Source organism: Molothrus aeneus, chromosome 1 (genome assembly GCF_037042795.1).
Source record: "Molothrus aeneus isolate 106 chromosome 1, BPBGC_Maene_1.0, whole genome shotgun sequence".
NCBI classification, from domain to species: domain Eukaryota; kingdom Metazoa; phylum Chordata; class Aves; order Passeriformes; family Icteridae; genus Molothrus; species Molothrus aeneus.
In genome coordinates this window covers 39941431-39965402 of record NC_089646.1, presented here as the reverse complement: position 1 = coordinate 39965402, position 23972 = coordinate 39941431, and the positions used below count along the sequence as shown (strand labels likewise).

The window sequence follows — 23972 nt, the reverse complement described above, 5'->3', positions numbered from 1 at the left end:
CCTCTGGACTTTCTGTATAAGCATAAACACCCATTTCTTGCATTTTGGAGGCCTCATTTCTTCAAAAAGGAAACAAACAGTAGCAGAATACGTCATGTCATCCCTCTTCTAAAGATCTTCCTTTTTCTTCTGTTTCTTCAGTAATACATCAAACACATTCTTGACCATTATTTTTCTGATCACTTTGGCACCACCCTTATTCAGAAATGCTGTCAATTGTTTCTTCATTTCTACTTTTCTTCCATATCTGGAAAAAACCTCTCAAAATCACTCCTGGCAGCATCTGTCTCCCAAACATTTTTTTCATTTTACCTTTGACTTAGCTAGGTAAGTATTTATAATGATTGCATTGATTCTTTTGCTGTGTTTCTCCACAGACCCTGTTTGAGTCAAGTGCAATATTTTATTTTTGCTTTCAGAATGGTTCTTAGCATAACACCCATCTGGTCTGCTATTTATCCCTTCCTAACCTTACATCTTCTGCAGTCCTGTTACAGCGTCCCCATGCTTGAGCGTTGAAGAAAGCACATTTTCTTTCTCTTTGTAGAAACTCATTACTATACAAATCTCTGCCCCTCACATAATCATCAGCAAAACTATTTCCTTGTCTTGATTTGTAACTACTCCCTGAAACAGTGGTTTTCCCTACTGCCACAAATATAGATAAAAATTCGGGCTATCGCGGCTGCCATCCATCAGGACATCATGTTTTTTCTTTCAGTTCCCTGGTGTCTGTGCCCATTTGTTATTGCTTATCTCAGCTAGTGAGATCTGCAGGCTGGGAAAGTATTTGTCTAGAGTTTAGAGAAGGATCTAGCATTGATACATGTAGACCTGTATTTCTGACATTGAGATATTGCTTTCCTGGTGATGTAATACCAATTTTTCCCCATTTTACTAGTACTGACCAAGGAAAGAAATTTTTATTTAGTAGAAGTCATTCTATTTTGGGCATGCAGAGTAAACCAGTTTTTAAAAATGGACAGTTGTAAGCTAGTGAATTTGGACAGATTTCCTTTAGGTGAAACATGAGAAGGAGCCAAGGAATACTGCTGTTTTCTGTACAATCATTGATGCCAAACACAATTAAAACCTTTTTCTTTTTTTAAAAAAATTATAGATTATGTTGACAGTTCTGGATCAAGACTGCAATCAGGTAATCTTGTGCTCACAAAAAATTCAAACTTTAACTTACATTAAACCTAATGATTTTCAAGTTTTTGAACATTATTACATTGTTCTCCCATTGCATATAGAATGTTTCCTCTTTTATTTCTTCCTCTTTATTGCCTATTGATTTGCTTTTAAGAGTACCTTCACTCACCCACAGGCCCCACACTAAGAAAGTCAAGTGTTTGTTCGTGATGAGATGGCAGTTTCATAGTCTACCAGTTGTAGCTCTTTACAATGTGAAACATCATGATTTTATTTATAATTGTATTTTTAAATGTTAGAAAAAGAGATAATTACATTTTACATACAAATATGTTATCTAAAATATCATTAAGGTACTTCTTAAGAGTATGAATTCCAATAGTGAATCAGTAAGATCTCATATTAGTTGTCATTATCTCAGCTAAACTTCTGCAGAATGAAATGGGAAATTCTCCTGTAAAATGAATATTTCATACAGCCCTTGCAAATTATCATGTATTTATGCATGATGATTGATGAAACAAATTTTCCATTTGAGATACTTTTACCGAGAAACTTCACACCCTGTAAGTGGCTAAGCTGTGATTTCAGAATGCATATTGTCTGAGTTAAATAATATTTGAAATAAAATTATTTTGATCAGTTAGGATATTGATCTTCACCAAAAAAGTGCTTTTCATCTGTACTAAGTTCTATTTTACAGCTTTTAATGTAAAAACTGTATTAAGAATTTTAATCATGCAGTACAAATCCAAATTTGATGTCAACCTTCTGTAGTTTCAGTGCTGTTTTCTAAAGGGTGCTAAGTAATAACAATTCAGTTTAAACATAATGTCTGTGTGCTATAATGATCTACAGAAAAATATTTTAGCCTTTGTTGATATTTTCAGTTCTGTGAGTTAATTGAGTAAATCCATTATCTTTTGTCAGTGATGTTTTCCTTTTGGATAAAAGTCTTAAAAGCTTTGGTCAAGTCTTCAGCAGCCTATTCACACATGTACCCTCATCTTCCAAATAATGCTTCTGTATTAAAAAAAAAAAAAAAAACCAAAACAAACAAACAAGGAACTTGGAGTGGTCCAGTGTGTGGACTTCATGGGAACTCCTAAAGTCTTTGAAGCACACAGATACTACAAATAGACATTAAATCTGGTCCTCATAGACTTTTAAGTCAAATTGTTGCTGTCATCCTAGAAAACAGAAAGAACTGAATAACAGAGAAATCCAATATCCATAAGCTGAATAACAGAGAAATCCAAATTATGTCCTTCTTGGCCTTTGCTGTTATCATTCCAAATATATTTCTATTCAGAAAAAAAAAAAAATTAAGACCTACAAAAGAAAAGTCCTTGATTTATTTACTTTTGGTTTATAATACAAGCTATTGACAGGAAAAGAGGAGAAAAATACCACAGAAGAGGGAGCAGTGAAAAAGGGAACATGTCAAAGAGGTAAGTATTTTGTGAGTGTCCTTAACATAACTGAAGATTTTAAGGCTATAATGGCAAGACCACACTGGATTCTTTTGGGCCTTGATTATAACAGTATTGAAACAGTTGGTAGAGAGGTGAAAATGAAGCAGAAAAACTGAATCAAAATTGTTCTTCACGCGGCATGTATTTTTAGATTATTATAGCATGGCTTCCACTGTCACCTCGATCAGAACCAATGTAAGTAAATTCTTCTTTAAGTGACTCAGAGGAAACGCAAAGCTTCTTTTTGTCTTACTGACTATTAAGAGAAGACCTAGGGAAAATATGTCAAACTGAATTTCACTTGGCTTTCTCAAGACATTTGCCAAAAGTCAGTGCAACAAAAAAACCCATAAATATCAATGATGTTGTCTTCCTGAGCCTACTAGAAATGTGTCTCCCTGTAATAGAGAAGGATGTTTATCTGTATTGCTTTATTTCTGTGAGAGCATAGTTCAGATCTGGATGGTCTTTAGACACTAATATTTGTGAATATCTTTCTTCTTATTGAAGTAGCCAGCACAGAAATTCTTCAGCAAAAAAGTGGTAGTAGTGCTGTTGTGGACTAGTTAATGTTGGTATTTGGATTTCATCACCCTCTCAGTAGAATTTTTAATCTTGACATAAGATCACATTGGGAAAAAAAAAGAAAACTTTCTGTGGTTGTAAATTTATACATCAGACTTGATGATCCTCAGGGTGTTTCTGTGAGAGTAAATGTTAGAATATCTAAATTAGTCTCTGAAGTGTGGTTTAGAGAAAATTGTTTTTAGGAGAGGTCCAGTGCTGCTGGCTGAAGTTCAATACTTTGGCCAAAGCTCTTTGCTTAGCTCCCAGGTCTAATGGTCAACTTGGAAAGATTATTTTGTGAACTAATGTTCTTCTGTGATCCACTATGTGTTTTATAGTGGAAGCCTGCTGATAAACTTTTATTGAATCTCTGGGCCTGACAATGTGTATGACTTCAATACACAAGATTAAAAATCCTAAACAATAGATTTACCTCATTGAAATAATCCACGTCAGACATATTATTATAATGCTTAGGGTAGAATGAAAATAAATTCAATAACATCAAAATATATGAAAAAATATATTTTGTTAGTCTATGTAAAAAAATCAGTTAAGAAAATTGTGTTTGTCGTATATTTATCCTTTTGAATAAATGTGACAAAATTTTAACAATTGTTGAGGTACTTTAATACTGCTTCTGTCATGGAGTAATTTAGTGATTCAGAGAAAGGGATTTTCTTTTGAAACACATTGTCACTTATATTGTCTAAATTTTTAACATTTTAGATTATCCTTTTTTTGTTCCCAGAATTATTGGAAAAACAAGTCAAACATTTCAACTTGGTATTTACAGCTGTGAGTTTTAAACATTGTATGCTATTAATGTGCAAAGGCAACAAAATGAGCTGCCCTTCTGATTTTTCTCTTGCCATCTACAGCATTGGCAGGAATTGATGTATCACAAGGAAAGGTGCATCAGATCAGTGACCCTGTTCAGCAGATTCTTTTTCAGCTGCACAAAATTATCTTCAGCACTAAAGTATGCATTACTGTTGCTTCTGACATTCTGTACTTTTTAGTCATTTGCTGTTGCCAAAATGATGTTACTGCAAAGTGCTGCTAATTTAGTTACTGTTCTTTAAAAACAACAGAACTTGACATTTTTGCAGATGGCAGGATGCTTTAAAAATATATCATTAAAATAAAGACTAACTTTGAATATTAGTATGTGGAGAATGGCAATAATTGAGTCATATAAAAAAAAAGCTGTAGCTCACCTCAGAAAAATGGATTGTACAGTAAAGTATTTTTACAACATTCTGTCATACCAGCAATATGACTACTTAAGGTGACAATATCATATACTGACATGGAGAGTTAATAAAATGCTTTCTTCTGTAGTAATAGTTTTGATTATTTTAAGTTGTATTTTAATTATCAGTACATAGTAATGCTCTCTTGGGAGTTTTAGTGCAATAGATTAAATCCTGAACATGTTAACTTTTTGAAATGTCAGATATTTTTCAAATTTAAGACTTATTTTAAAATTAAGTTCAACTGTTTCACAGTGAGAGAGAGTTGAAATTATTTCATTTTGATTCCAAAACTAAAATGGAGCAGAGCTGATACAAAATCTGCCTTGAGTTCTCACATAAAAAATGTGATTGGAACCTCTTTATTCTGCAGAAAGATGGCTACCATGCAGCTATTTGAAACATTTGCTATTATTAGAGAAACAGCTTTTTATTTTCCAAAATGAAGTTTACATTTGGGATGTGGTGTTTATCACCTCAGGGCTTTTGAGATTTATCAGACAAATTTGTTTGGTTTTGTTTAGAACAGAATAACATAACAGAACTTGAGTGTGCTTTACATGTCTCTCTTCTGTTTTCTTTTTTTTTTTGTTTTTATTGTCAAGCTTATCAAAACAGGTAATACAAGAATTAAATTATCAGAGACAAAAGAAACAAACATTATTTAAAACAATTGGAAATTATATCTTTCTATCAAGAGAAATGAGGCAGTTCAGTTTTTACATCATATTTCAGGAGCATGTCCAAGGTGCTCATTAGTTCTATCCTATCCTTTCTGTTGAAGGAGGTTTTCTCAAGTGGCTTACTACTTAATATGAGTTATTGTAATGTGGATGCTCAAGAACTGAGAACTAACAGCAGCTCAAAAACTGGCTCAGAATTGACCACTGAAGCAGTAGCAACAGCTTTTCTCTGATTTCAGAGAAACCAGAAGCCATACCTGTACTTGTTTACTATGTTCCACTGCCTCCCTTGCACTTGTTTATATTTTTACAAATCTGAGGTCGAGTATTTTTTATAATACACAGCTGTTTTCTCAAACTGTTACATATTCCAGTTGACAGTTCTAAACTGAAGTTTGCAAGGAAGAGTTCTTGCCTGTTAGTTCTTGGCTGCCAGCAGCCTTCCCTGTTTCCATGGGAACAAGAATCAGAGTGATCTCTGGAAAACAATGTAAGAGAAAGCTTTTTAAAAAGCATTATGTAAATCCTTGGCTTTTTTTTTTTAACTGATCTGACAACTGATTTGATTAAAACAAAAGCTAAAATTGAACACTAGTGCCTGAGGCAACTCCAAGGTTCTCAAGCACTGGACTTGTTCTTTACCATTTCTGCTTCAGAATATCCCAGTATCCCCATGGTACATTAACTACACACTGCAGTGGTATGTAATCCATAGAATAGGTTGTCAGCCTTTCCTAGGGCATCATTTTTTTACTCTCTCATAGGCTAAGGAACATTCAACTTCTGACTTAAAGCATATGTATAAGGCCTTATCTGCATGAGAAAAGAGTAGTGTCTGTCTGTGAGAAAAAAAAAAAATCTCTGCATGCCAGCAGCTGTCTGGAGAAGTCTTTTGTGCTTAGCATGTGACATTGATCCCTGGTTTGTTAGAGAAAATCAGGACTCCTGTGAGGCCAATAAAACCATTCTGGATTTATAGCTGTCTAAGAGCAGTAATTTGTTCCAGTGGGATAAATGTCTCTATAATGTCTGCTATGGCAGTGTTTGAATGTGAATCATTAGGGGTCAACCCCTCCCTAAGTAGTCAAAAAGCTTCCTGAATTCAGTTGAGTGGTACTTCATGAATTTACATCAATGAAATTATTATAAAGTGTGTATGAAATGGGAGAAAATCATAGTTTTTCAAACAGTGTCTGCAGGTATAAGCAACTATGCAGAAGCAACAGAGAAGATTAATTCAAAAGGGTAGTAACAGACCATAGAATTGTTGTCATACTGGGTTGATGTCATTGCAGTTACCAACAGCTGAAACTGTACATTTGCTGTTGGAAGATAAAAATTATTTTAAAGGAAAAAATATTTTAAAGTCTTTATTGAAGACTTTAAGTACATTATTTGTGGGGGTTTTGTTTGGGTTTTTGTTGTTTTTCTAAATATAGGTGAAAGATATGTTCTTTTTCAACCAAAAGGATACAGGAAGAAAAAGTATATAAAACCAGTTATGCTTCATAAACAAGTGAAAGGTAAATTACCCCCCTCAGGAAGCTTAGAGCAAAAGGGGTGCTCTGAATTGTATTAAGACCCTTGAGGACATTAAAAGAGGCCATTGAAGCCATTCTATGCACATTCAAGGAAGGTCTAAGCTTCTTCATTAATTTCAGATGGAGAGATTCATTATAGCCAACATGAAATCTAAGGCAATGTTCTATGTGCTTCATCTGTAGAAAAATGTCCCAAATACTGACACTTTTATCAGGGAGGCAAATCTGGCATTACCAGTGTTAGGCTAATAATGCTGGTTACCTTCAAGACTATAGGAACTGAGTTATGTGGTAAGCTAAGCCTAACAGAATGGACAAACAAAGGAGCCTTATTATAATATGTCACTAAATCAAGTCTTACGCTGTTGTTTATCACCATGTCATTAGATATCGATGTTTCTTTTTGCCAGGTAGCTACATTTCTCAGTAATGGCACTTCTGAATGGGTCCTTTTCATGGCAGGTGTAACTGAATGGTGAAAGTGCATTTCTTTGTCTCATGTAGCTTCCTCCAGCTTTGCAGTGCAACTTGGAAAGGAGAATCGTTGAGAGATTCAAGAAATCCGTCTTCAGTCAGAAGAGCAATCCTTGTAGACTGGAAACAGAAATCAAAAAGGTGTGGTACACCATTTACTACTTGTGGTCAAGTTTGTCTCTCTTTCCATTCAATCATGCTATTGAAATTAGTATCACAAAAATGTAAGTGTAAGAGTCCATTTTCAAAAGGAAATATTTTAAATATTCTCCTGCTATCCTATATTTGGAAAATATGGAGTCTCCTTAAGTAAGAAGTTTTTGCAGGATGGTTTCAGGTTTGTATCTTGTCATTAGAACTCTTTCTGTAAATGGAAAGGACCTGCTAGCTCCTAAGACACAAAACCAGATTTCATCTCATCAGAGCTCAAAAAGGCAAGAGGAAGGGTAACATAACTAGAGATTATATAAGCTCCTAATTTATGCAAGCTCCGCTTGATTTGTTAATAGTTCCTTAATATTTTTCATATTTTGGACTGTATTCCTACTTAAACCATTAATCTTAAGAGAGCAGTTTCCCAGAGTACCTTAAATATAACCTTGTCCTGCTGTTGCACAGTGTGTCAGCAGCATTTTAGTGTCATCAGTTTAAAAGTACTGCAGATTTGTAAGAATAGCCTGACTGGAAAAGCATTCTTGCTTTTTTTCCAGTGATATGCTGGATGCTTTCCAACAGAGAAAGATCTAATGACTAATATCAGAATTTCTAAATGTTCCTTCAGAATCTCCTGAGAGGACTGAAATCAGCAAAGGATTTGAACTTTCTTCCTTGGCATCTGTGTACTGTGGGATACTGAAGCTAAGATATTTCATTTATGAATTGATGATAAAGTAGTTATTAGATTCATTATTGTACCTAAAATTTGATGACTAAGGTGACTTATTATCATTCACATAGTTCTCCCTCTGCAACTTAATTTGATTATCACCTACTTGCACTGAATTATGGACTCTTCTGTGTAATTGTTTGCTGTGAAACAGACTGATCCCAAATTCTGGATCCTTCCTTTGCTTTTGTAATAATTAACCTGAGGTGCTAAAACTTCCTGGAGGGTGGCACATTGGCAGTACATTAGATGCTTCTAAGGATGCTTCAAAAGATGCATAAGGATGCTTCTTTCTGAGCTATCAGTTTCATGCTGTCCTGTTAAGTTGGAATTTGTGTTAAACATTCCTGTATTTCAGCCATAACATTAAATCTAAGAAATACCTGCTCATTGTGTATTGAGTTGATGTTTTCAGAAACAAATCCCCAAAAATATGGTAAGAAAAAGGAAGTGTTTATTATAAAATTAACTTAATTTTCAGGTGTTCAGAAATGAAGGAAATTATTTGTAAATGTTATCACCTGTAAAATTGTGTTAGCTTCAAAACTATTTGACTTAAACCTGTAGAAAAGGAAATAAATACTTTATTTAAAAAGTAAATGGTAGTAAATTGAAAATGCTTGAAACATTGAATACAATTCTGGGCATTCTACCTTGAAGGAAATAACATTTGGATATCATTTGGAGGTAATGGGAGGAACCTAAATAGAGAAAAGAATGATGTTGAACTCTTACAGCAAATGTTGTTATGAGGTTTTACAATTTCTGGAAATAAAATTTTAAAATAATGGGGTTTTAATTACATCAAGTTAGAAAACTAATAAGAATTACAGACAAAAAGATTCCTCCACTAATCAGTGGTGGGGTAAAGGTCTTCCAACAACAGAGATTCTTCTGTTTCTATAACTGTAAAAGTTATCATGCTGCAGAAATGCGTAACTGAGATTTCTCTCCCATACACAAAGGTGGTCCTGTTAGAGTTGTTACCTTGTTACCTGTAGATATTTTCAAAACTAGATGCTTTTAAGTTTAATGTCAGTATCATTGCTCATATAATCAAGTAGCTGAACTGACTTTCAGATTTCAAAAGTGCTGGAATTCCTCTAATGGGAATTAAACCACTTGAATATCAGCTAACAATTTCACTTGAAGCCACAGTTTTAAAAACCAGAGTCATAAGCTGCTTCTCTCATAGGTTCAAGAGAACACACTTTCCTTTTATCTTCACACAAATGTGTAGTTTGTGACATTTTTTCAGATAATCTGAAAAATTCAGTGTTTTATACTATGTGCAGCTTGCAATGTTCAGTGTTTCTGGAGAGAAAAAGGTAGAATGTTCATAATCATGTTCACCACTTTTCATTAATCTCAAAAGCGCTGAAACTTCTTTTGACTTCTGATTGCACTGGGAAACATAAGTGTAAACTGCCTCCCAGAAGTCTGAAGTTTTGGCAAATGAGAAGGACATACTTTTCAGGTGTCTTTACTTTTTTGGTCTCTTTTCTTTTTCCCTAGATGCTGCTGAATTGATTGAACCCAATATCTTCACAACAGATTGGCATAGGGTACATCTTTCTTCAGGTGGAAATATGTTGCTCCCAGATGATAGAAAAGGTAAACAAAGCATCATAATCTTCTGTAGTGGCATGTATTTTTCTAATAAAATGTATGGTATCAAAGCAGAAGGAATTGCTACTCTAAGATCAGTCTTTAAAGACAATAAAGTTATGTTGACCATACTGATTTTCTAGCAGGGGTTGTTTGTTTTTAGTTTGGGGTTCTTGGTTGGTTGGGTTTTGTTTTGTTCAATTCCTGGTAAGATATACAGTTCAGCACTGCTGGAACTTTCTAATGATTGAAGAGAGTACACTTTGAAATTATAAAGAAATATCACAGATACAAATAGTTCATGATTCATCCATGAAAATTAATAGAAATGTTTGTAACTGAAAATGTCATACTAAGGACTTACCTGTCCTTGTGTATGATTTTTAAATCAATGATGTTTAAGCCCTTATGTTGTTCTTTTGTCATGTTTGAAACAGTTGTAATTGGTTGATTTAATTACATAGCTAGATCAAACCATACAAACTTGAGAAGGGAAAAATACACACACATATATATACATATATATACATATACATATATATATATATATATGTACTTTAGAAAATATATCTGTATGTGTTTAAATTCTGCTTTGGACTAGTGATTCTCAGCTAGACAAATCATAAACACCATGGAAAATCAAACCTTCCAGCCGTGGTGTCACCCAGGGTGGGGAACTACAATTCCTGGTTCAGAGACGTTTTTCATCATGTGTTTTTTTGTGCAATGGACATAAGGGAAATGTGCTGCCTGTATTTTGGTAATTGTGCCGTTTGCATTCTTCTAACTACAGAAAAAACTGTGTTGCAATCCATAGACTAGAGGATACAGTAACATTAAAATCTGTGGTGCCAGAAGGAAGAGTGAGAAACTCTAGTTTTGATGGTCTTTGTGTTGAAAATAGCCTGTCTGTTCCACAGCTTACTGCAAAAACCAGAATTAATACTAGGTGTCAAGGGTGACATTGGAGTAGGAAATGAGTCCCTAACAATCACCTTAAATATGAGCATTATTTTGTTCCTGGAGACAATAATGCAATTTTTTGAGGTGCTCATTATCTGTAATTTGTGAATCTCTTAACCTGCAGACAATACTTTTGTCCTCACAAATTACTGCTGGCTGTGTGCCCTTTCCACCATAAATTTCCACTGTACATGGGAAAAAATAAGAAAATTACATTTCTGAGTTCTGTTACATTAAGTAAGTCTTTAAATTATTTTTCATTTATTAGAATATTTCCATAACGTGTGTGCGCCAAATGTTCCTATCATGCCATAAAATGACCTCACTTTTTCGGGGGTCATTGTGCTCAGTGGGAGTTACTGATGATGAAGCATCTGGCTTGTCATTGTGTTTGAAGTGGAATTGCTAAGAAACTGATAAGGGAGCACAGATTCCAAATTCAGTAGTATGACATTACTTGCCTTTTACTTGAAGGGATTCTTGGCACTTCTGGCATGGCAGAAGGGATGACATATGAGCAGTTGCAGGTAAGCTGTATATTTACCTATATGTATTCATTTATTACTCTTAATGAACATAATTCACTGAAATTAAGTTCTTTTGTGTTGTACACTCTAATTGAAGAGGTTCTAGAGGAAAGTGGTTATTACAGTTTCCCTTCTTACAGGTCAGTCTAGTCAATTTAAAAAGAAAAGGTTAATTATGAAGTGCTAAACCCAAATGTATCATCTTCCTGTTTATGTGACTGCAATTCACTTTAAACTTGGTGCAGTATGTGGTTTATTATAATACATGGTTATGCATGGACTGGAAGAAATGTATGTGGGATATATTAGCTAATCTAAGCAGCTTTTTTTGGCCACATCTGTTTTCTTCATTCACATGAAAGAGTTGTACAAGTCTGGCAGCAATTTCCTCACATTTTTTCCCACATAAACTCACATCTGAACAAAAGGTTAATTACATAGAAGAATATTTTATTTTAACACTCTGCCATTACAGGGTTTAAAGGACAAAGCTGATATCTTTAGCAAAATATTGGAGTACAGTGCAAAAGCCAGTATAAGTGTTTACTAGCACAAAAGTGCAGGGGATAAAAACAAATGTGGTGGTCTTTGAAACTAGGCAAATGCTTTGTCCTCAAGATGGTATATCTTTTCCTGCAGGAAAATTTTGACACAAGAAATAAAATATATTAACTCTATAATTTTTCATGTTTTTCACCTGATATCCTATTATTTATCATCTCAAATATTCTTTAATGCAAAAGAAACATTAACTACTTCAATTAAGTAAGTCTGTTCTTGTCTTTACATTAATCACCATTTTAAAGTCTGGGAGACTGCAGTTAGGTTTTCTAAAACAAACAAATAAACAAACATAAACCCTCCCAGCCCCTTGCCCTCTCTAGTATAAGTATTAAGAGATTTTAAGACTGGTTCCTGGTGCCTCAGCAGTATTTTTCAGTTATTTTTTATTTTTGCAAGGTTTTTGGTATGATTCAAACTCAAAAAATTTCTGATGGTAGTCTGTAGGCTTCTCATTAAACTGGTATTTCAGCTGCCAGCTCAAAGTATTGAAAATCATGATTCAACATTCCCAAAATAAAATAACAGTTCAATCTTTAAACCTTCAGGGTGTGCTTGAATTATGTTTACAGATTACTTTTTCACCCATGAGGTCTAACAAACTTCTTCATGAATGTTTTCAAGTATTTTAAAATTTTTGTCCTCATGAAAATCTCCCAGAATTTGATGCTTAGAAAAAGCATTGCACAACTTATGGAAAAAAAAAGAAAAGAAAAAGACATCAGGGTCTGCCAAGTCCTGTTATAAATATACTAATGTGTTGTAGTTTTATAGGCATTTATCTTACAGAATAGTAAAAAGTGTGTAATTAACTGTAACAAAGGAGGTGAATATACTGAATATGGACTTCAGTATTTTTTTTTACAAGAACTACTAGACAGATAAGGTATCTATTAAAGGAAATCAGAATGATAGTGTATCTTATTTTGGAAGGACATGTAAGGATTGAGTCCAACTCCCTGCTCCTCACAGGACTTTCTAACACTAAGCCATATGACCAAGAGCTTCATCCAGATACTCCTTGAGCTCGCACTCCTTGAACTCAGACAGGCTTGGTGCTGTGATCACTTGCCTGGGGAGACAGTTCCAGTGAGGAACCTTTTCCTCATGGCCAGTCTGAACTTCCCTTAGCACAACTTCATTTCATTCCCTTGTGTCCTATTACTGTAAATGTAACTGCTGAAATGTAGAGCATACTTCAAGGTTGCAGGCACAAATGCTGATACTTTCAACATATGAGTGCCACAGAAATGCACATGGGATTAACAGTGGTGAAATAATTAACTGTCTTTTTTTTCTGATTTATTCAGAACTTTTTTTCTCCTCTGCTGGAATTCCTTAGAGAGTAGCTGTTCTGCAGAAAACTAACTTAAGATTCTAAATCTTTAAAAATGTTATTTTAAGGGAGGCATAAAGAGTTGTCCTTCATAGCTACATGGGATGACAGCATAGTATAAGGAATTCTTCTTGATCCTGCAGAAGGAAATGGGTGAAAGAGTAAGCAATACATTTCAACACATATGTAAGCTCTGGAGAAGGCCAGGGATATTCATCCTTAATCACACTGGTTGATGTGCTATGTCTTTGATTTTCACAGGAGCACAGCAAGATTGGAAAGCACATTTTGTTTTCCCTGAGTCACACAATTTCTTTAGCAGCACTTCGAGTATGTTATCCACAGTCAGTGCTGATCTGTGTTTTCTTCGTGGGATTTGTAGCAAAGAAAAAATCAATTTTGGAGTGAATTTTGGAGGAATGGAGTGAAATCTCCTCACAGGTGTGAATCTCCTTAGAAGCTAAGATGCATGTTGTCTAGATTTTGTTGGGGTTTTTTAATTGCTTAGATTTGTTAATGGCATGCACAAAACTGCTATTGCAGATTTTGCCTGACTCCATTGCATGTGTGTCACTACAGCATGTCCTGGCTTTAGCTGGCAGGTACAAGACAGGTGTACTGCAACCCTATTGTTGGTCTGTCACCAGCAACTTGTTTGTTCAATATGTTTTTTGTGGTGGATTGACTGTGGCTGAATGCCAGGTACCCACTACAGCTGCTCTGTCACTCCTCTCCACAACTGGGTGGGGGAGAGAAAATATAACAGAAGGTTCATGCATTGAGATAAGGACAGGGAGAGACATCACTCACCAATTCCTGTCACAGGCAGAACAGACTCGACTTGGGGACATTAGCTGAATTTATTACTGATCAGAATCAGAGCAGGATAATGAGAAGCAAAACAAATCTTTAAAATCTCCCCACTCCCCTCTCTCCTTCCTGGCTTTATCTGCTCCCCAAAAGGGTGCAGAGAGACAGGGAATGGGGTCTGTTCATCACAGAATACAGTCTGTTCATCACAGGTTGTTCCTGCCACTGTTCAGGGAGAGGAGTCCTTCCCCTGCTCACTGTGGGGTTGCTCCCACGGGAGACAGTTCTCCACAAACTCCTCCAGCCTGAGTGCTTCCCATGGGAGATACAGTTCTTCACAAACTGCTCCAACATGGGTCACTTTTCCAGGGGGCACAGTCCTTCAAGAACAGCCTGCTCCAGTGTGGGTCCCCCGCAGCATCACCAGTCCTTCCAGGAAACCTGCTTCAGTGTGGGCTCCTCTCTCCATGGGTCTGCAGATCCCTGCCAGGAGCCTGTTACAGCATGGGCCTCCCATGGGCTCACAGCCTTCTCTCAGGCATCCACCTCTCCAGTCTGGGTCTCCTCCATGGGCTGCCGGGGGTTCTCTGCACTCCCATGGACCTCCATTGGCTGCTCCATGGACCTCCCATGGACCTCCACAGCTGTCTCACCATGGTCTGCAGGGGAATCTCAGCCCTGGCATAAAGCAGCTCCTGCCCCTCCTTCCCCGCTGACCTTGGTGTCTGCAGAATTGTTGTTCTCACATTCCTCTCACCCTTCTCTTCTCTGAGCACAACTAAATCTGAACAATAACTTTTTTTTCGATTTGACTCTGTTATCACAGGGGAATTATCACCATCTCTGATTGGCTCAGCCTTGGCCAGCAGCAGTCCTGGGGCCAGTGGGCATTGGCTATGTCAGACCTGGGGGAAGCTTCTGGCAGCTTCTCACAGAAGCCACTCCTGTAGCTCTCCACTACCAAAACCTGTCCATGCAAACCCAGTTTGAATACTATTATTTGCTGTGATGCATAATTATGTTTGGTTCCCCTGTCACTATTATGCTAATTGTTTCCCAGACAAGGTTCTGCTCCCAAATAACTTTTATTCTTTCCTCCAGAAAACTGATAGACCAGGCTTTAGCCTTGGCTGTCAAAAACATGTCTATATTTCCAGAGAACTTGCTATATTTTCTGAAGTGTGTTCTGCTCAGTGCTATTCAGAGCCTTCAGAACTTAAGCAATTTTTATTTTTTGCTGCTCACACTCTGTCCAAAAAGCCAGAGTCCAGTTTTGATAGCTGTCCAGTATTAAATGATTCATTTGGTTAGCAGACAGAATCATTAGGTTTCACCTCAAACTCTCCAAACAACATGAGCAAGCTAGAAGAACAAATCAGTTTCCTGAGCTGCACTGCAAGTCACTTATCAGTGTCCACCATTACCTGGTTTTATTCCATCACACAGTAATTGGTTTGCAGCCCTCGCAGCAACATCCCGTCAGCCGTTCTTGCCTAAAGCTGATTTGAGCCTGGCTCTACTTCCTCTCTTATACATACACTGAGACATTTCAGAAGCAACTGCAAATTTTCCAGCAGAACCTCAAGCCATCTTGTAGCTTTCCTGCCATCCCCTTCTTAGAAAAATGTTCACAGAGGAGCTTTAGAAAAAAGTACTTAGAGTAATGAATATCTGTATCTTACTTGCTTTAGCAACATATAGGGCAATGCTATTTTTAAATTTACTTGTGTTACATTAAAAGCTTTTAGTTTAGACTGGGTTTTAAATTTTCTAAGTTGTAATGATGCAGCATGTGCGGGTCTTTCCCAGTGGAAACAGAATGACAGTGCTTCTAGCAGAAAACAAATTGCCTTCCCTTCAGCTCATAATATGGTTCTAGCTTGTCTAGTAGAAATGAGAAAGGAAAAGAATTTCAAGGGCTCAAAAGTCCTTAGAAGGCACATCATAATACCACAAACTTGATTTGAGAAATTGCAAATGTTTAAAAATGTTTTTCGTTTTAGGGCCAAATTTCCTCACGTTTTCTGACCAAGTTGACATTGACATTATCCGTTACGTATATTGTAAGGCTACAAGGTGAATCTTGGTTTAGAACAAAGAACTGGGATGTGTGCTATGGCTAAAAGCGTGGTTAAATGCAGAATAATTAGCTAGATAACATAATAATTTAATCTTCTACCTCCACGTGTGTGCAACGTGCTTTATAGAGAAAATTCTGAAAATATGTTGTATTTATTTTCTGGTTTAGGGAGAATTTATATGCATTGTCTTTCTCTCCCATCACTGTTGCCCCTTGCTCTGTGGCCTTCTAAAATTCCAAGATGATAAAATGGGAAACCAAACCTTAAGTGAGGTGATGACATGAAAATTGTAGTAGGACAAATGAACTGTATAAAGAGTTAAAAATAATTCAAGCAACTTGATTGGGTGACAAGAAACATGAATTCTTTAGAAACTGACAGCTTCATAAGAATAATGTCATGCTGCTTTTTTTACCCTATTTTCATTATAGTAGTAATTACTATCTCAATACCAGTAATTTCATGGGGATTAATGACCAGCTGAGGATAATGACCCTCAGCTTTATGTTGAATAATCAACTTGTGCCCATTTATCACTAATCTCCTGAAATTACTCAGCACTCCAATTGTATTACTTATTTGTAAAGAAATTTGGTAAACATGCATAAAAAGACCCTGTAATGTTTCCAAATTATTCTGCTCACATCCATTGTGCCACTCTCTCTTTTCCACCTTCTGATTTAAAATTATTCTGCACAAGAGGCAAGCTCCTTGTTTGTGAGGCTATTTATGAATAAGGTAGTGAATACCAGTTTCAAAATTTCATGCTGCTTTTTTATATTGAAGTACATATGTAATACCCAAATTCATGCAGAAATCTATTTTTTAATAAATTGCTTGAAGAGACCTAATCCAAGCAGAAACTCAGTTATAAGAAAAAATGCAGTGGTCAGAGACAGGAGATGTGTTCAGCTGAGTGCTGTAGCTCTGTTGTGGTTTCACTCCCATGGGCTGCCTCAGCACCACACAACCACTCGTGCACTCCCCTGCAGTAGGACAGGTGAGAGAATTGGAAGAATAAAAGTGAAAAAGCTCTTGCCTTGAGATCAAGATAGTTTACTAGGTAAAGCAGAATCTGCACCTGCAAGCAATACAAAAGAAAGAATTCATTCTCTGCTTCCCAACAGCAGGCAGGTTTAGCTATTTCCAGGAAAGCAAGACTCCATCACGTCTCACAATTACTTGGGAAGACAAGTGCCACAAATCCAAATATACCACCCTGCCCTTCCTTCCTCTTTCCTCCAGCTTTTAGTGCAGAACATGATGCCACATGATGTGGGGAACATCCCTTTGGTCAGTTAGGGTTAAAGGGAACATTCCTTTGGGCACTTAGGGTCAGCTGTCCTGGCTGTGTCCCTTCCCAGCTTCTTGTGCACTCCCAGCCTAAGCAGGTGGGGTGGTGAGAGATGCAGCCTAAGGTGGGGTGGTGAGAGATGCAAAAGTGGCCCTGGTGCTGTGTAAGTGTTGTTCAGCAATAACTAACACACTGGTATGTTGTCAAGGCCATTTTCAGCACAAATCCGAAACATAGCAGCATGCAAATTACAGTGAAGAAATTTAACTCTAACTCAGCCAAAAGCATTCAAGCTCAAATGACCATGTCTGTTTGTGAGGAATGCTTCAACATTTGTTTTGCAGGAAGAAAAATGGTTGCAGTGCAAGTAAGACTAGAAGGAAACAGGCTTGTCACAAAATTTCTTAATTTTTTTCAGTGAAATTTATTCCATTGTTGTTAAAATTTTAGAAATAGAGAAGCAACTAATTTTGTCGTTAGAAAGAGCTATTTCATGAAGAGCATGTCAAGTCTGGCTCTAATGATAGCTATACATTTTTAACTACTCAAAGAATATCTCAAGGTATTATCCCCAGAAGGATTATATAGCTCAGGAATGACAGCAAATTTCGAACTGTGCCTGTTTGAGGCAGCTCTCATTTGTATTTGGTTTCTGGTCCATAATTTGAAAATAGAAATGCATTAGTGGAGCTTTTGCTGCCTGCAAATTTTTACCGTGTTAATTAAGTATTCTTCAACATAACGTACCACTTTAATTCTGTTAGATGGCTAACGGATTCCATTTGTACTTCCTTTAGTTAATGTTTTGTTAATGTTCTAGAACATACCAAGCTAGGGAATAGATGACACTACACAGCTCCAACACTCCTGGAATCTAAAGCAGATTTTTGACTTGGTGATACCTAGGTGATTTAAGACATTCTGCTCCTTTTTATTCTTGCCTGGAACCATTTTCACTAATGCTGCCAGGTATCTGTTAATTGTTTTCTTCTTCCAAATGGTTCTGCGTGTAGGTTCCTAGCTCTCACACATACAAGAGATTGTTTTGGCCAGCAAGTCATACCAGCATTCTGCTGAAATTGTCCTTCTCTCCAAGGAGGTAATAAAGTTTGCCAAAGCACAGAAGTACTTTTATATTATTATTATTATTATTATTATTATTATCATTATCATTATCATTATCATTATATTACTATCATCATCATCACTAGTAAGCATTCGTGGCTGCAAGAGTTTCATTTAGCCCCCTGCAGTTCTGATGGCTGCCAGCTGAGGGTCTGTGTGGTGCTGGAAGTTTCCAGTCCCATTTCCACAGACCAGCATTCACTTCACCTTTTGAGTCAGCTGTCCTTCCACTAAGAGGCAGTATTGGCCTATCTTTCCTAAGCCACACATCCTACAGAAATTAAAAGCAACATGAAAACCAGGTGTAGCAATTGATCCTAGCTTTAATTTCATCCACCTCCTGGGGTTAGACAGTAACTAATATCTGTCACATTGATGAATACAGAGAGTTCCAATGGCAAAAATTTGGCCATGAGATGGATTAAAAGACACTTGCTGGACAGGGTTCACTGCTGCACATGGTGATTGTCACAGTATGCCTTTTCACACTTGCTGGAGAGATAATTTTAACCAAATTGTTCCAGCTGCACAGATATAGGCTGCATTCAGAAGATATATGTCCAGTCTTCATGGTAATGGTAGAAATTTACAGAAATGATGACTTATAAACTAGGAAAAATGTATGCTTTGGATTCTAGGGTATTACAGCTCTTCATGTCAAAATCAAATGATCAGGTGTGAAAAATGTATTGCTAACTCTATTTTTAGAGAATTGCAGAAATGTTCTGGTTATTTCATGGGTAACCAGTAAGCTAATAACAAAGAGTATTTGAATTTTTTTTTTCCTGGTATTACAGTGCCGTAACAAGACATTTTTCTCACATTGGTTAGTAAGTCAGTCTTTTAATTTTTTTTCAATTTATTTGAGGCTTATTTTTCCTGTGAGTCAGAATGATAAGGACTGTGGAAGAAACTGTTTACTGCTTTTTAGCAACTAGTCAGCATCAAGACTGCTAGACTTGGCTCATATTCACAGTGCTAGGTATAAAAGATGGATAACCTGGCTGTTATTCATGACATTGTGTGGTGTAGAACAGAGAAGTGATCCATCTGGTGCAAGTACCAGAATAATCTGATCACGTGGTAGGACTGTCATTGATGCAAAACCTCTTCCCTCACTCAAGCTGAGGATTATCTTTAGCAATAAGGTCTGTGGAAAGGTGCATTTCACCTCTTGTTGGAAAAATGAAAGAGCATCTGGCTTGAATTTAGGCTGACTGGTAGGTACCAAGTCATTGATACTGTTAGTGATGGATAGACAAAATTAAGTGGTCTCCTGGCACTAGGAATGCCTGAAGTCCACAGTGCCTGTAGAAAAAGCGCATGTTTATGAAGCTGTCTGTCAGCATTTGGACTGTGGGAATGACTGTTTTCAACAGCAGGCAGATGGCTCTGGTCCCTTGAAGAGATCACATGCCCTGAGTGCTCAGACATTCTTCTATGAGCTCTCCACCTTTGAGTGGAAGCATCTGTCATCACAGACTCGTTTGGCCGAGATAAAATGGGTTTGCTCTTGCAGTTCTGAAGCAGGTCTTTCTGCCAGTTTGATGAAAAGATTTAAGAACAACTACTGTGCATCAGAGATGTCTGCATGGTGGAAATTGTGCATAGAGCACAGATAAACTCTGTCAAAGAACATCAAATAAGAAGGCACCTTCCTATTTAAGCTGGTTCAGAAAGCTCAGTATAGTCTAAAATCATTCTTGTGCAAGTATTCAATTCACAGCTACTGTGAACTGAACACTTTCAGTTGAAGTAAAGAGGAAGGTTTTTGGGTTTGCTCTTTTTTTGGTTGCTTTGTGTTTTTTGGTGGGGGGGGTGTGTAGGGGTTTCTTTTGTTGTTGGTTTGGTTTGGTTTGGTTTGGTTGGTTTTATAGGCTTTAATGGTTTGGTCCAGCTGGTCAGTTTAGCTGCTAAGAATGTAATATCCTTCCATGTCATAGCAAGATGATGTTTAAAGGCATTTTGGGAACTCTTAGACTAAATAAAAGACAATCTGAAAGTTTGGGAAGAAATGGAAGATGAAATTGACCTCAGTGTTCAGAAATCAGGGCCATACAAAGATAAATTATTTTTTACCTGTTTCAAGATCTCCTTAATAACTATGGCTAGAGGAGGAATTGCAGAGTTACATAGGTGGGTGTTTTGATATAAGGGTGCAAGACAGAACAAAAGCTATTCCAGGATGTCAGCATAGCACTAACAGACACAATGTTCCTCCAAGTACTGTAGTTGTGTCTTTTGGTTTTGGGTACTCCCTTTTTACTAGCAGAACTTCTATTTACTGGTAAGGGAAAGTCAAATATTCATGTTTCTGACATGGTATTCCATAAACATAATTTTTAGGTCTCATCATAGTATCAACTCCAGTTTTGAATGTTAATTTGACAACTTTTACTAAGACAAATAATGGGAAAATGATATAAAAAGAAGGAATAACTGTTTTTCTTACTGTGACATTGTATCTGTAAACCCTCTCACTCTTCTGAGCTTTCCATGTTTTCGTGGAGTCTTACAGTTCTAGAAATCTGTTCTGTGGAAGGATCTAAAAAATTTTAGCCTTTACAGCACTAAATGAAGGCATTTGGCCTACCTTGCTTGCCCATGTTAAAAACATTCTAGTGTTGTTTTCTTGATTAACTTGTGTGCCACAGCAAGGATTAGCCAGAAAAGTACTTTTTTGTTTGGTTTTGTTTTTGCTCACAGGTATGAATTTCGTCCTTCACTTAACAAATCTGTCCCAGTGTCATAATTTCAAAAAAACCCACAGTAGTAGGTGTATGCTTAACAGTAGGCTTTGTAGAGTACTGAAATATCTGAAATAGTGTCAGGTCAAGTCTAGACATCAGAACAGAAAGGGAGGCTGTCTCATCATCTTAAGGTAATGCCTGGGCAAAGAACTGATAAGGAAAAACTGATGAGATAGAAGGTAGGAAATGAGAATACATCTAGTGCAGAGCCAAGAACAACAGGAGATGGAATGCAGGAATTTTGAGAAGGAGATTGGTATGGGCAGAAGGAAGAACCGCCTATAGCTGGGGCTGACCAAGGGAAGAGAGAAGGGTTTGCAGCTGGGGCAGATGGTAGACACATAGAACAGCAGTCAGGCTTAAAAGCTCAGACAAAAGGGAATCCAGGGAGAAAGTATTACAGCCTTTAAATAATTAAAAGGGCCTTAGAAGAGATTTTTTTTTTTTTACCAGGGCTTGTAGCAATCAAAAAGGGGCAACAGTTTTAAACTTAAAGCAGTAGATTTAGATTGGACATAAGGAAGAAGTTATCTGTGGTGACAATGGTGAGACACTGGAACAGGTTGCCCAGAGAAGTTGTGAATGCCCTGTCCCTGGAAGTGTTCAAGTTCAGGTTGGATGGAGTTTTGAGAATCTAATGATAGTCTTTCCTGCCCATGGCAAGAGCATTCGCCTACATGAACTTTAAAGGCCTTTTTGAGTCACAACTATTCTGTGACTCTAATTTTTGCACAGATATGGTGCCCCATAAAGGATTATGTTATCCACATAGTAGGCTAAGTGGAAGTTTGCTGTCAGCCTTTACTCCACGTGTTTTGTTTTTCCTTAAGTGCACTTGACTTTACAACTTTAATATCAATCTTTCAGCTTAGGGATTTCTATCTACCTTTGTTGAAGTGTGCAAGCAAAGCTATAAACTATTTTTCATATTTTTCCTTTCCTCATTCCTGGAATACTTTGATATACTTCAGTACTTCAGTAATCAAAATAACACTGCTTCCCGAGGGACCACATGAGCAGAGGAATGTTTGCACTTTATGTATCTGAGTTATATAAATTGTATACAAGTAGTCTGGGAAAATTTCAGAAGAGGTCTTACACTTGTGTTGGAGACTGATAGAGTTTTGAGACAAAACCAAAACAACCAGTTTTACTTTTTCACAGCATTGATTATGAGAAATCTTTACATCATATTTTCATAGAATAATTGTAACAATATAATGCCTCCAGATTATGAGACAAGTTTCACCAATGTAAAGCTGACAGATGCAGCTCCATCATTTTCTGTGCTAATTTTCCATGTAGCAAGCTAAAGTGAAATTAGAAAAGGAGAAATAAGTGATGTTATAGACTTGCTTTCAACTAGTTCTCCATAGTGCTGAAGTTTCTGGATATGTTACATCAGCAACATAAGTTAAAGCTGTCCCACAAATACATTATGTTGCATTCAGGCTTCATTGATTATCTGTGGGAGACCTTTGCACCATGCTGTTCTAATTCTGTTTGTGTGCTGTGGAGACTAGTCCATAAATTTTGAGTCAGAGGATCATTAGACAAAGTAATTCCCTGTGTGTAGCATAAATGATAGAGTTTTACCCAGAGATTTCTGCATCAAACTGTTGTAAAATATGAACTAAAACCATTTCATTTGATAGACTTTTGAGGTTCCTTGGCTTCTACATCATGCTCATACATCAGCTTTCTGCTGGTAGCACAAAGATTGATCTCATGCCTGGTGAGTGTGAATAGTGGGAAATTCTTACTTCCAACTACCTACCAATTTTTTTCCCCCCAGGTATCTCTACTATCCTGAAGGGAACAAAGAACTATTCAGCAAAAGAAGAGAATGTGTGGTTCTAAACAGAGGGTTTGGAATTTTTCCTAATGAAATCAACCTGCCTGTACTTCAGGAGAGGCTGACTACCAAAGGGTCAAGCTTTGCTCATTGAATTGCATACCAATGTGGAACAGCTTCAAGTATCATTTCCAGATGATACTCTTTAGCTTTGTTTACAGCACAAGCACTTTACAAGAAGCATTGTGAAAAATGCTTCTAGGTTTATACATTAGGAAAAAAGCACAATTCTCAATAGTACATATTTTCTATTTTTAGAAATTTATTTTTGAAGCTGTTGCATAGTCAGGTTTTCTGGAATGATGGTTTGGTAGCCTTATTTATATTCATGTATGCCTTCTGTGTAAAGAAGAAAAGCTTTGTAATATGACCAGACAGAAAATACATGTAGATTCACTGTGTCAGAATTAGAAACAGATTAAATAGCATCAGTATGATTTTAATATTTAGAAGGAGCTTCACTTCTTGCATTTGGATAGTAGCAAATTCTAATGCTCATGTGACGTGTTAATAGTCACTATTTGCAACCGACACAGCTTCTGAAATCATTGTTACTTTAAAACCAGCTGGTTTTATTGCTATTTCTGTCTTCATATTATATGTCTGTAGCCACACATTATATAGATCTATGTACATAAAATGCATCATGTATATCTCTATACATTTTATATACACAGTCATTTTACTCTGTAACAGGCTTAAGTAAATTAAATACATTTTTTGCTGCTAATGAAAAGTAATTAAGGACACTTCCAGAATTTCAATTTTTATTCACTGTGTTGAATGTAGATTAAAATGTCTCACTCCAGTAGCAGAGAAGCTATGGTTTTGTCCACAGTTTAGTAAGGAATTCTTAGTAAGTGCAAAGGCTTTTCCCTGCAGTTGCTACTGTGGTAACCATAACTGTTTCAAATAACCAGGATGCAGCACTTGGTGATTATTGTTGTTGAAAATTGTTAGCTTTATAGCAAACACATGATTACTCGTAAGTAATTTGATACAGATGTATATTGTGCACATTTTTC

At 36.6% G+C, this 23972-nt stretch overlaps 1 protein-coding gene across 1 annotated transcript in view; it reads left to right on the top strand.

Moving 5' to 3' along the window:
- Window positions 1-11285, top strand: part of NEK10 (NIMA related kinase 10) — a 78310-nt gene extending 67025 nt beyond the window's left edge. The window contains 9 exon segments of the mRNA XM_066555933.1: window positions 378-388; window positions 420-423; window positions 1134-1156; window positions 4079-4179; window positions 7182-7294; window positions 9333-9340; window positions 9553-9651; window positions 11083-11137; window positions 11222-11285. Coding sequence (XP_066412030.1) covers window positions 378-388; window positions 420-423; window positions 1134-1156; window positions 4079-4179; window positions 7182-7294; window positions 9333-9340; window positions 9553-9651; window positions 11083-11137; window positions 11222-11285 — 478 coding nt within the window.
- Window positions 11286-23972: the final 12687 nt, after the last annotated feature.